The following is a 14999-nucleotide window of genomic DNA, read 5'->3' on the forward strand; positions in this document are numbered from 1 at the left end:
TATTGAAGAAAAATGTGTGGGAAGCAAAATTCAAATGATTAATAAAAATGAAATACACTCTATAAATTAAAATTTCAGAAGCAAGTTATCGCTATGTTAGTATATTATGAAGGACAGACTGAAAGAGCATATAATGCTACCAGCATCTACTCTGAAGAAATTAAAACTAACAATAATGTAAAATGTACACAAGTTGCTATTTCTAAGACAGTCACTCAGTTTAGGTGAACTTTAACAGCGAAGATAATCATGTGATATAGGACCATAAAAACCGTGTGCGATGATTACCTGCTTATATAACAATAATATTTAGTTAAATATTACTTTTTATATATTTTACACAGAACATTTTATCAGTTAAGAAAATATTAATACAGTATAATAGAAAAAGCTGAATAAACTTAATGTTATTACCCAACAAGGACAAATTTAAAAAAAGAGATACTAGTAAAGTTCATTTATACACACACAATTACTGTCGATATGCTGTTTATACCAGTTATAAAAGTTTCATCAAAAACACCGATTACAAAAATACGTATCATTTTGCCTTTTTTTTTTTTTTTACAATGTTATCATTAGATCAGCAACTTTAGGTAAACAGTAAAATAAAACTACAACAGTTTAAACTCAACTGTATTGGAAATAAATGCAAGTGGTTAAAATTTCGTATTAGTTTAGAAAATAAGACAGATGTTAGGGTTAACGTTATTATTAATCAAAATAAAAGCATTTGTGTGTATACACACGTTATACTTTCTCAAACCACTTTGCAAGTGCTCTCTAATTGGATTCACAGAAATATATACTTTGCAGCTCTTGACAGGTAACTGTCTGTGCCTCCAAAAAACCAAATGAAACCAAACCCGTTGCCACTGACTCGATTCCAACTCACAGCGACCCTACAGGACAGAGTAGGACTGCCCCATAGGGTTTCCAAGGAGTGGCTGGTAGATTCAAACTGCCGACCTTCTGGTTAGCAGCTGAGCTCTTAACCACTGTGCCACTGGGGCCCCATCTATGCCTCAAGGATCTTCAAATCATGAGCCTGAGCAACTGACAGAATTAGAGTCAGGCCTTGAAATTATGCCTCCAAAAATCATATTCGATACTTTTTTTACTTCTTTATTTTTGCCTAATTCATCTATAAAGACAACCACTGTGATTGTGAACTGACACTCCTATTTTCTGGAGTACGCTAAGCAATGGCAAAAAGGTTCTTATTACTTATACATATAATTAAAACTATAAACCAGAGAGGAAGTCGAGTGACTAGAGACTGTCAGATTAGTGTGCTGACAGACCGCAGCACCAAGTCCAAAGACCAGACTCTACCTTGTTCTTAGTAGATAGTGATAAGAATAATTCACATTATTTTTCTGAACTTCAGTTTCTATGAACTGGGAAAAGCTTTGAGAAAGAAAGCCTATGTGAAAAATTTTGTTCTTAAAAAAAAAAAGAAAGAAAGAAAAAGAAAAGCCCTAATGTTACAGTCAGTAACCTGGTGACTATGGATAACACTAACCCATCATTTTAGAGTGCTCAATTCAACCCTAGTAAGACTATGCTGTTTTATATCCTTATGCATCAGACAATTCAGTGAAGTTTTAAAATTATATTTTAAGTATTACTCATGTAACTATACTCAAATACATTATTGAGTCTATAACTAAAAATACCAAAGAGAGGCGGAACCAAGATGGCAGCTTGGTCAGACGTACCATGCCATCCGTCTACAGCAAAGACCTGAAAAACCAAGTGAAACAGATGCAGGTAACAATCTTGGAACCCTGAATATCAAAAAGGAAGGATGAAAAACTCAATCAAATCCGAATGGAAGAAAAAATTGAACAAACGCAGTGAATGAGGAGCAACACGGAGCAGAGGGGCTCTGCCAGCTGTCCCAGCTCAATGCGGCCATCTTGAGACAAAGCCAGTAGCAGCCCCAGGTGAGAAGCATGAGTAAGCAACTTCACCACATTCCCATAAGAGACAGAGAAACTGTATAGACACACCTGGAGAGAAGCAAGGTGAGTGGCTCATGACCCGGATCTAGGGAGGGAAAATACAGAAAGGAGGGCAAAAATTCCAGGGATCCTGCTGTCCACAGTGTAGGGGTGGAGCCAGGATCCAGAGTCAGGTATACTCACAAGTGGTGGTCCTGGACCTCTGGGTTGAGTGGTATGCATGAGGTGGTGGATTCGTGGAGTAATGGAGGGAGGTTCCCCATCCGACCCAACAAAATTCTAGCCACAGAATTCAACAGCATCTCAAAAAAACAATACATCACAACCAAGTGGGCTTCATACAAGGAATGCAAGGATGGTTCAACATTAGAAAATCGATGTAATCCACTACATAAATAAAGGACAAGAATCACATGATCATTTCAATCCATGCAGAAAAGGCATTTGATAAAATACAGCACCCATTCCTGATAAACTCTCAATAAAACAGGAACAGAAGGAAAATTCCTCAATATAATTAAGGGCATATATACAAAATCAATACCCAACATTATTCTCAACAGAGAGAGATGGAAAGCATTCCCCTTGAGAATGGGAACCAGACAAGGATGCCCTCTATCACCACTCTTATTCAATACTGTACTAGAAGTCCTAGCTAGAGCAACAAGGCAAGAAAGGGAAATAAACGGCACACAAGTTGGTAAGGAAAAAGTAAAACTACCCCTATTTGCAGATGACATGATCACATACGAAAAAAATCCCAGAGACTTCACAAGAAAGCTGCTGGAGCTAATAGAAGGAATTCAGCGAAGCGGCAGGGTACAAGATCAACGTACAAAAATCAGTTGGATTCTTCTACACCAACAAAGAGAATTTTGAAAAAAAATCAGGAAAACAATACCATTTACAATAGCTCTCCGGAAGATAAAATACTTAGGAATAAATCTAACTAGGGACGTAAAAGACTTATACAAAGGTAACTACAAAACACTACTTCAAGAAACCAAAAGAGACCTACATAAATGAAAACACATATCATGCTCATGGATAGGAAGACTTAACCTTGTGAAAATAACAATACTACCCAAAGTGATATACAAATATAATGTAATCCCAATCCAAATTCCAACGACATTCTTTAACGAGATGGAAAAATGAATCATCAACTTTATATGGAAAGGGAAGAGTTCCTGGGCAAGCAACGCATTATTAAAGAAAAACAACAAAGTAGGGAGCCTCACACTCCCTGATCTCAGAAACTACTACACAGACACAGTAGTCAAATCAGCATGGTATTGGTACAATGACAGACACAGATCAACGGAACAGAATGGAGAACTCAGAGTAAATCCATCCACTTATGGACACCTGATTTTTGAAAAAAGGGTCAAAGTCTATTAAATGAGAAGAGAAAATCTCTTTAACAAATGGTGCTGACAAAACTGGATATCCATTTGCAGAAAAATGAAACAAGAGCCATACATCACACCATACACAAAAACTAACTCAAAATGGACCAAAGACCTAACTGTAAAACCTAAGACTACAGAGATCACAGAAGAAAAAATGAGGACAATGCTAGGGGACCTAATATGTGGCATAAATACAAAACCAAACATAACAAAAAATGCACAAATAGCAGAAGATTAACTAGATAATTGATATCTCCTAAAAATTAAACACTTATGTTCATCAAAAGACTCCACCAGAAGAGTATAAAAAGAGGATCTACAGACTGGGAATAAAATTTTGGCTATGAAAAATCTGACAAGGGTCTAACTTCTAAAATATATAGAAAACTTCAACACCTCAATAACAAAAAGACAAACAATCCAATTAAAAAATGGGCAAAGGATACGAACAGACACTTCACCAAAGGAGTCATTCAGGCAGCTAACAAACTCATGAAGAGATGCTTGTGATCATTAGCCATTAGAGAGATGCAAATCAAAACTACAATGAGATACCATCTCACCCCAGTAATAATGGCACTGATCAAAAAAACAGAAAATAACAAATGCTGGCGAGGTTGTGGGGAGACTGGAACTCCTGTACACTGCTGGTGGGAATGTAAAATGATACAACCACTATGGAAAATGGCATGGCACTTCCTTAGAAAACTGGAAATAGAAATACCATATGATCCAGCAATCCCACTCCTAGGTATATATCCTGGAGAAATAAGAGCCATGGCACAAACAGACATGCACACCCATGTTCACTGCAGCATTATTCAAAATAGCAAAAAGATGGAAATAACCTAAATGCCCACCAACGAATGAAGGATTAACTGTGGTACACACACACAACGGACTACTACACGATAAAGAATAATGATTAACCCATGAAACACCTTACAAAATGGATGAATCTGGAGGACATTATGCTAAGTGAAATAAGTCAATAACAAAAGGACAAATATTGTATGAGACCATTATAAAAAGTCAAGAACAGGTTTACACAAAGAAAGAAACATTCTTTGATGATTACCAGGGATGGGTGGGAGAAGGAGGGAGAATCACTAAATAAATAGTGAACAAGTGTTAATTCTGGTGAAGGGAAGGGCAATACACTATATGGGGAAAGTCAGCACAACATGACCAAGGCAAAGGCAGACTCTGACAGGTACACAAGAATAAAGGGCAACTATGTTAAATGCTGTAACATATATAATCCTGCAACATCAGCAATAACAAACAATAATTTGTGAGTAGATACACAAGTAAATATATATGCTAAATAGGTGAAGCAGGTTGTATGGGAGTACATCTGCATACATATATAATTATGGTTGTGGATATTTCCACACACATATTTGTTAGTGCTGCATGTATACGCTTATAAATAACAGGGCACACAGGCATACAGTTAAAGAAACTACTTAGACATCAGGACTCAACTACTGGACTGGAAGGCAAAGACCATAGTCTCAGGGGACATCTAGGTCAACTGGCAAAACACAGTTCATAAAGATAATGTTCTACATCCTGGTTTGGTGAGTAGTGTCTGGGGTCTTAAAAGCTTGCGAGCAGCCATCTAAGAAGCAACTATTGGCCTCTCCTCGTCAGGAGCAAAGGAGAATGAAGGAAACCAAGGACTCCAGGAAGCAGTTAGTCCAAAGGATGAATGGCCCACATGAACACCGCTTTCTCTAATCTGAAACTAGAAGAACTAGATGGTATCCAGCCACTGCTACCAACCACTCTGACAGGTACTACAACAGAAGGCCCTGGGTAGAATGAGTAAAAAGAATGTGGAACAAAATTCACATTAAAAAAAAAAGCCTAGACTAACTGGTCTGAAAGAGACTGGGGGAACCCCTGAGACTACTGCACTGACACAACCTTTTAACTTGAAACTGAAGAGACTCCCGGAGGCCACCTTTCAGTCAAATAACAGACGGGACTACAGAATAAACAGGAACACCTGTGAAGAACGTGCTTCCTGAAACAATCAACTATACAAGACCAAAAAGGCAATTTCTGCCCAAAACCAAAGATGAAAAGGTAGGGAGGGACAGGGGAACCGAAGAGTGGAAACCGGGAACCCAGGGAGGAAATGGGGAATGTGCTGACACATGGCAGGGATTACAACCTATGTCACAGAACAATCTGTGTGTGAATTCTTGATTGGAAAACTAATCTGCTATGTAAATTTTCACCTAAAGCACAATAAAATGCTTAAAAAAAAAAAAAAAAACACCAAAGAAAGATTCCAATTTTGCCATTGGCACGTCATTAAGGCAATTGTGAAAATTCTACCAAATTTAAAAAAAAAAAAAAACCCTCTAGTTTAATTAAAATTCAGTTTTCATTGCTACAAAAAAAAAAAAAAACAACCCATTGCCATCGAGTCAATTCCAACTCATAGTGACCCTACAGGACAGAGCAGAACTGCCCCATAGGGTTTCTAAGGAGTCACTGGTGGATTCAAGCTGACAACTTTTTGGTTAGCAGCTGAGCTCTTAACCACTGTGCCACCAGGGCTCCTTAATTGCTCCACTTCCTTATAAAAGATATCAGTAATTCACTTAGATATACAATATGTTCTAATATAAAAAGAATTTTGAGTTCTCATTTTATATATACTTTATTTGCAAAAATTCTATTTTTTTTTAATCATAAAGTTCTCTTTTGTAGGTGAAAAGGAATGATTTTGTTTTTCTTTTGATTTACCTAATAATACTTAATAAAAATAGCATAATCACACAATGTTATTTACTCCACTGAAAAACAATCTTAAAGTAGATTTTAATTTTTAAAAATTTGAAAAATGCTATCATGGGGATCACAACAGAGGGTCCCGGACAGAGCTGGAGAAAAATGTAGAACAAAATTCTAACTCACAAAAAAAGACCAGACTTACTCGCCTGACAGAGACTGGAAAAACCCTGAGAGTATGGCCCCTGGACACCCTTTCAACTCAGTAATGAAGTCACTCCCGAGGTTCACCCTTCAGCCAAAGACTACACAGCCCCATAAAACAAAACGAGACTAATAGGGCACAACAGCCCAGGGACAAGGACTAGAAGGCAGGAGGGGACAGGAAAGCTGGTAATAGGAAACCCAAGGTCAAGAAGGGAGAGTGTTGACATGTCGTGGGGTTGTTAACCAATGTCATAAAACAATATGTGTACTAACTGTTTAATGAGAAACTACTGGTTCTGTAAACCTTCTTCTAAAGTACAATAAAAAAAAAAGTATGACACATTAAGCCACTAAAAAAAAAAAAAAAAAATGCTGTCATAAATAAAAGTACATACTACTAACAAAATGCCTCAATATTTTCCTCATTATGTATGAATATAAATGTGGACAAAAATTAATTTTTTTCAAAGTTTCCAAAAGAAATATGAAACAGTCTCATTAACAGAGCGAGTCTCACTAATATTTAGAGCAAGACTTGCTTCATTACCTGTATCACAAATATGAAAATATCTATGTACTAAATGTACTTTAATAAGCATTATGCTCTGCAATTTAGTTTCATTTTGAAATCTTAAATAACTATATTTACTTATATTCTTTAAAACAATAAAATAAAGACAATTCTGGAGTGGAAAAAAATAATAAAACTATGACAAATAAGAATGAAGATTTCAAAGACAAAAACATCTTTACAACCCAAAGAAATCAAAATGTAAATGCACCACAAAGGAAGAACTTTCTCTTCACTTGGACTCTGGTATTCTGACGGATCCTAACAATCTGTGGTAGAGCGTTTTCAAAACAAAGTTTACAATAAAAATAAAGACACACAACCTCCAAAACTGAGGCGTCTATACTGGACTGCAAAGTAAAGATAAACGTAATGTTTAAACAAAATCTGAAAAGATAACAATTTAGGAAAAATACAAGTAAAGCCGTATAGGTGCGCAAAAGATGCTCACTGTAGTATAATGGAAAAAAAAAACAAAACAAAACTAGAACAAACAGGCCTAAATGCCAGGACTGGCTACATTCATTTGCTCTTCACATACACAGCCCTAGGCAAACGTTAAAAGTTACCATTTTTAACGGCTCATATTCATTCTTCCATAATTGACTTAAATTATCTCTTATTTCCTTTGGATAAATACTAGAAGTAGACTTTTTTACAACAAAACTGCGATCATGATATAAAAAAAAAAATCTTAAACAATTTTCTAAGCAATTCCCTGTGATATTCTGAAGATGCATATATGAAGGATACGCTGAAATATTCCTCAGGAAAAAATACAAGGAGTAAGTCTAAATTTTTCTTTGGAAATTTATGAATTCTCCCCTTTACTTTGTTAATAATAATGTATATTTAACACAGAGTTAACTTGTAACCTAAAGACCACTGTAAACTGTTGATAAAAGTGGGTAAAGTCAACTTATCAGTATATAATCTACATGTTTCCATTTTAATGCTGTATTTCATAAAGCAATAAGCCCATCATAAAACTCTGTACTTTACTCATGGCCTTATCTAAACACATGCATTACATGCCCCTTCCTAGGTTTCCATCGGTAAAACGTCACTAGGTAGTTCGAGCAACTGTAACACCAACCAATCACCTGAACTCTGATATCAACAGGGCTGAAAGCTTATTTAGCTTGTTATTGGAAATTAAGCAGCATTAAGATCACTGGGAAATGAGGACACTCTGGCTGTCATTCCACGGTTGCCTGCGTTCTGTCTTTAAAGGCAAAATATTAAGGACTATGAGAAAACTTTCTTCTGCAAATTACTGAAATAACAATGAGGTAAGTGGCTAAATGCATTATGTGTTACTTACTAAATTTAATTCTAGAATACAATGAGATTTCTTGGGGGGAAAATCTATTTTGAATTTAATCCTACACTTACATGTTAAAGGTGACAAAAAATAATTTTGGAGAATTTTTTCTTTATTTAATGAACATTATCAAATTTTTTAATCAAAGGCATTAACATGAGCAAAAATTTGAGATAGTTACAGTTAATAAACCAGAAATTCATCGCCTGTTTTTAGTAAATTTGTCATAATTTCCAGAAATCAAGTGCTAAGTTTCCTAAATGTATAATTATTACATTAACAGTGTTAAATAGATTACAATCATCTGAAATGATGAAAAAAATTTAACTAACAACTTCTTTTCCTTCTTAGGTAGCCAATGTTTTCAATTTTATCTTTTTTATTCTAAAAATTATTTATTTTGCATTTATGAATAAGAAATACATTTTAATCTAAATATAATGGGTTGTATTACAGATTCCAAGCCCTGGTGGCGCAGTGGTTAAGAGCAACGGCTGCAAACCAAAAGGTCGGGAGTTGAAATCCACCTGCCACTCCTTTGAAAGCCTCTGGGGCAGCTCCACCCTGTTCTATAGGGTCGCTATGAGTCGGAATCGACTCAATGGCAACGGGTTTGGGGTTATTACATATTCAGAAAATGACTAATGACGTTAAAGCAGAAATGGAATTATTTCTTGAGAAAATACAAAGGTGAATATAAAATGCAAATGAGAACAAAATGAAACATCAGCGTTTCGAATCTAACAGTCCCTAAACTTATAAAGAGTATGAATAAATCAAGAGTTTCTTCTGTGAAACCAATACACTTAGAGATTATAACGTATAGACTTTCATCAGGAAAAGCAGAATGAATCTTCTGACACACTTAATGGAGTTATCACATGTAACAGCAACTCCATGTGGACTATGTACCAATTTCCAGTGGAGATGCTGTTACTTTTGATGGTTACCAACTAGCTACAATATAAAGAAATAACGAAGAAAGGTAAAAAAAACACGGTCACTTAATTCTTGTTTGATTAAGGAAGAAAAAAGATAACCTGTCTTATAAAAGATATTCTGTCTTATAAAACTGACAAGTAATTTAGTATCAATTTTCTTGAATCCAAGTGGTATGCCACGTACGGTAACTCAGCAACGGAAGAGGATTAGAGTCATCATTCAAAAATGGTGTACAGGACAATGACCTATGAATTGACAGACAATATGGCTAAGTTTGTCTGTCATTTCTGTAGGCCAATATTCTGTATGTCTCTGCTACTTCGAAGTCTGAAATCAACTAATACCATGCAAGCAACACAATGCCAGCTACACAGAAAAGAATTTGTAACACAACATGTAAATACATTGACTATTAATAAAACATAAATGATCCCTAATGAAAATCTGCTTGTGTTTTTCTGATAAAGCTCACAATTATTTCACCTAGCTTGCTTATCAATCGACCTACGACCATTTTACTGTCATGATTAAATAATGGTCAATTACGCCAGTCTACTCTAGTTACTCATACATACATATATGGTCTGCCTCAGTCACTCACTTCAAGGAAATTCCCTAAAAACATTTATCTCTAAATACGGAAAAGAATGCGAAACAATTGTGGTGGCTTTTAAACATTTCTGTAGAAGAAAACTTTCAATTGTGGAATTTTAAACAATACTTGTACAAATTTATTTCAACTATGATCACTTTCTCTCTCAATAGAGGTATTAAGATGTTAGTAGCTGACGTCTCACCTAGCTCTCAACTGTAAGAACATCATGAGCAACAGTATTTAGACCAAAGCGTCTCATCTCAGTTCCAAATGGTAATAATATTAAAATAGTCTTCCGATGACTTCCTGGTCTCTAGCCTCTAGTTTCTTTTCCTAAAACACTTTCTTATACCTACTGAAAAGTTTATACTCCTTAACCTAGTACTCAAGACTCCCTAAAATCTGCCCCAAACCACCCTCCTCATCTCAGCGTTCACACACCCTACAGTCAGTCGGTTCTTCTACCAGTTGCCATCAAGTCGACTCCGACTCCGACGCATGGCCGCCCCCTTGTGTCAGAGTAGAACTGTGCTCTGTAGGGTTTACAATGACTAGTTTTCTGGAAGGAGATCGTCAGGCTTTCTTCCAAGGTGCCTCTGGGTGGAGTCAAACCTCCACCCTATCGGTTAGCTGCCGAGCACATTAACCATGTGTACTATCCAGGGACTCCATGGTTCTATAGATATACTATACTCTCCACGTCCAGATCTTCAGCTTCTGCTGGTCTCTCTACTTAGAAAATACTTCCCCCATTCTCCTAGTTTCCTACCTACTCCTCAGGACTCAACTCAAATGTCATATCCTCTAACAATGAGGCAAATGAGCTGTTTTGTGGTTTAATGTTTGCAAGGCAGACCCTCTAGTTCTTCCCTCTGAGCCATGTTGCCATGAGGTATCACAGTCACATGAAGGAGTGATACAACATATATTTCAAACTGAAAAGGAACTTTCATACAAAGGATACTAAGAACCACCTAAATATGTGGTTATAAGTGATTTAAAAAAGAAAAACAACACTTTCATCAACATTTTTGAAAACTCCTAAGATATATATGTAATTCATAAAGTATCACTTAAAGAAGTACTGATAATGTTAATAAAACAGACCCTTTTCACAAAAATGTTATAAGAACCTCAAGGTGGGGACATTCAAGTCTATGTCTACAGCCTCTTAAACCTCCCATTACTTGCTGGCTTCCATGCCCTCAAGTTCATCACTGAATCCTCAACTGACAAAATGTGTAAATACTTACCAAATGTATTCAACTGTTTACTCAAGTTGATAGGGTAATTTAGAAAACTTTCCGTTTACCAAATTTAAAAATTACTAAAAGAAAATGAAAACCTAGAATGTATTCCTAAAAAGAATGATTAATATTCCCCTTTCAAAATCTGTTAATAACAACAACAAAATTCAAAGCCTCCCTAATTTTACTAGGAGACCAACCTAGCTAGACCATCATCTCAGTAAGGACGGGGGTCACATCAGCCTTGTTTACTGCAGTTATTAGCAGTACCTAACATTAACATGTATTAAGTGCCTTAAAGGCTTTCTTGAATGAACAAATGAAAAGCACCTTCCATTTACGGCACACTGTGCTCTATTTCAGGATTTTTACATTTTTTATGTAGTATTCATAATAATTCTCCCATAAGCACTGCTTTTCCTATTTTACAAAACAGCAAACTGAGACTCAGAGAGATTAAGGAAATTCCCCAGTCTCACACTTCCCCTAAAAAAATCATTATTTTCAAATATTTAATATACATAAGAAGTTATCAATAGACCACTGTTTCTCCATTTTGAAGAAAACACAATTCACTTTAAAATGCTGAAAATTTTTTAGAAGAGTTCTACCTGTTTATCAAGATTTCATCTTTTGTCTTATGAAGAAAAACAGGAATTGGAACACCCCAAGCTCTCTGTCTTGATATACACCAATAGGGTCGCCTGTCCATCATCTCGACCATGGCATTCAGTGCTGATCCAGGAATAAATTTCACCTTTTTCAACAATTCCTGCAATTGATTAACAAATTAATGGCTAGTAAAAGAAAGCAGAACAGTTTTCTAGAACTGTCATACTCTTCCTAATGCAGTTCTTTCTTTTGGAAGTTTATACTCATTCACATGCTCCCTCCCATCCACCGACGCCCACCAAAAAAACTGATTTCAGAGCACATGAGATAAATTAAAATCGGGCCACAATAACCAGTAAATAACATCCTGAGCAACTTCCCTCTGGAGGATGTGACAAGAGACTTTACAACACCAAACACCTAGCCCTCTAGAGCAAAGCTGGTAATAACAGATTTAGCAGAAGTACTGCACTTCATTAAACCACAGTTACAATCAATTCAACCTTGATCTCAATCATTTTTTTAATGCTTCAAAAATAAACGACTGCAACATAACCTGATTTTACATCATAGTTTGTAAAACAGAAAAAAAATCCCTAAAATGTTATTTCCTATTACTTACCACCTCTCAAGAACTTTCTCTTACCACCTCCCTCCCTCTAAAAAGTGTAAACTACTAGTATTTGATTTAATTTCATTGGTCAATTACCAAAAGATGAAATATACTGGCAACTCGTTTGGTACTAATATCCAAAAAAACCAAAATCAGTTGACATCATTTTAAAAATCTCTCCCCCTTAATAAAGGCATTTTTCTATTTTCAGAGCGGGGTTAAATGGTTTCCTCACTTACCTAAACTACTAGAAATCCCTTCCACCAAGACCGTTCGTAGCACCACCTACTGGCAGAATGGCAATATCTCTACAATTCAATCTGATTAAAGCTTGGTTTAAAAATCCAGGAAATGTGAATACTGACTGGATATTTGATTTTGTTAAGGAACAATTATTACTTTCTTTAAGGTGATGATAACAGCATTGGAGTTATATATTTAAAAGTCTTGATCTTTCAAATATACATGCTAAAAGATTTATGGAAGAAATAATGCCTGGAATTTACTTGAAAATAATTGAGTGGGTAGGAGGTGAAAGGTAGGTAGGTGGTAGGAAGGAGTGTAGATAGACAAAAGATTGGCCAAAAGTTGATTACTGTTTGAGCTCGGCGATGGGAACATGGTGGTGCAGCATCCCAGTCTCTCTACTTCTGCACAAAGCAACTGAAACTTTTTTATACAAGTTAAAAAAAAAAACAAAACTTGGCTTAAGCAAATTGTATCAGACTTGGATGTTCTACCACCAAAAATCTGTGTACAGCTGGCAGTTACACACTTTAACATTACAAGTAAGGAAGCCAGGCTTCACAGGAACATAAAAAAAAAAAAAAAAACAATCCGTATCAGTACTGTCCACACCACGCGAGTTTAAAAAGTGTAAACTGTGTGCATACCTTTGGGAAGGGCCTCAAATTGCCAAGCCAACAAATAAAGAAGCTGATAAAAAAGGCAAAATATCTCTATTCTGCCTGGTTAACAAATATATATTTAACTTCTTATATTTAAAACATACTTGAGCTTTCATTCAACAAAACCAAGTGGTTCGCGAGGCATACATACATCACACACATACACGTACATGTATGTATTGTATGTATTGAATATGTGTATGTATGTAGCGAGTGAAAAAGCTCAAACATGTATTAAATATTTAGAACACTGGTTATATAATAACTTTTCAAATGGATTGCAATTATGAGCTTAAGGAAGTAAATGGATTTTAGAGTTTTACTAAGTGCCTATTCACTGCTCTGGGAACTTTTCTTCACTTACCACATAGGGTAGGCATTATTACCACTTTTATATAGAGGAGGAAACTGAGGTTCTAGGAGGTTAAACAATTTGCTAAACTCAACTCTGTCCTAATTCTGCTTTCAACACACTGGACAGAAGAGTCTATTTACTAACTGTGTGACTCTGGGCAAGTCAATCAACCTTTCATTTTCCACACACATACAATGAAGAAATGGAATCCCAACGTCCTTCCAGATCTCAAATCCTACAAGTTTATGAAAACAAACCATAATAGCAGCAATCCCTTTCACTCCCCAACCCCCACCTCAACCTTACATGCAATCATCTCATACTGAGGGAATGATAAACCCAATCCTTATAACAGGATGCCTTTTATACCTTGGCCGTGGACTTAATCTCGGCGATATTCACAAACCACTGTTTGCTGGCCCGAATAACTACTGGTTTCTTAGTCCTCCAGTCATAGGGATAGCTGTGTACCAATTTTTCCTCTTTCAACAAATTTTTTGCAGCCTGAAGCATCTTTATAACTTAAAAAAAATTAATAACAATTAATATTAGACATAATTAAAAAGTACTGTGAAAATCCTATTAATACTCTAAATTCTCAGGGAGTACTAAATCTAGACCAATAGGTGCCAACAAGAGTAGCACTTCCCAGGTGTCAAAAGCATAATCTGGGACTTGCCTGGAAGAAAAAGCAGGGACTGTGTAACTTAATCAGACTTCATATTATGCCATTCCCAAGGCTCTTCACTTCAAAAAAAGTAAAAAGGTGAAAAGATAAAAAAAAAAAAAAAAGATGAACAGGCTGTATCTAGAATTCTAGATTTGAAATTCAGAGTCATAATCTTATATACTATGAATCTTCAAATGGTTTGTAAGTAATCCAGAAGAAACCAGTATAGTAGGTTGAACTGTGTCCCAAAAGAGAGACATTCAAGTCCTAACTCCTGGTACCTTCACTCCTGTGACCTTATTTGGAAACAGGGTGTCTTAGTTATCTAGTGCTGCTACAACAGAAATACCACAAGTAGATGGTTTTAACGAAGAGAAGTTTATTTCCTCACAGTCAAAGTGGGCTAAAAGTCCAAATTCAGGACATCAGCTCCAGGGGAAGCCTTTTCTGTCAGCCTTCTTTTCTTCAGTGTTCCCCCAGACTAGGAGCTTATCGGTGCAGGGACCCCTGTCCAAAGGATGCGCTCTGCTCCCGGCACTGCTTTCTTGATGGTATGAGGTCCCCGTCTCACTGCTCATTTCTGTCTTTTATATCTCAAGAGATTGCCTCAGGACACAATCCAGTCTTATAGATCAGGTCCTGCCTTACTAACTCAACTGCCACCCATCCTCCCTCATTAACATCACAGAGGCAGGTTTACAACATACAGGAAAATCACACAGTACCAGGAATCGTGGCCTAGCCAAACTGATACACACATTTTTTGGGGGACATAATTCAAACCATGACACAGGGTCTTTGCAATGTAATCAGGTTAAAACAAGGTCA

The 14999-nt window shown here is 36.2% G+C and overlaps 1 protein-coding gene across 1 annotated transcript in view; it reads right to left on the minus strand.

Moving 5' to 3' along the window:
- The window catches only part of IARS2 (isoleucyl-tRNA synthetase 2, mitochondrial), a 61606-nt gene that overhangs the window by 29074 nt on the left and 17533 nt on the right, over window positions 1-14999 (minus strand). The window contains exons 11-12 of the mRNA XM_004375925.2: window positions 13871-14022; window positions 11625-11785 (exon numbers count right to left, since the gene is read on the minus strand). Of these exons, the coding sequence (XP_004375982.1) occupies window positions 11625-11785; window positions 13871-14022 (313 nt within the window). The remainder of the gene's footprint in view (window positions 1-11624; window positions 11786-13870; window positions 14023-14999) is intronic.

Source organism: Trichechus manatus, unplaced genomic scaffold, assembly GCF_000243295.1.
Source record: "Trichechus manatus latirostris isolate Lorelei unplaced genomic scaffold, TriManLat1.0 scaffold00039, whole genome shotgun sequence".
Classification (NCBI taxonomy): domain Eukaryota; kingdom Metazoa; phylum Chordata; class Mammalia; order Sirenia; family Trichechidae; genus Trichechus; species Trichechus manatus.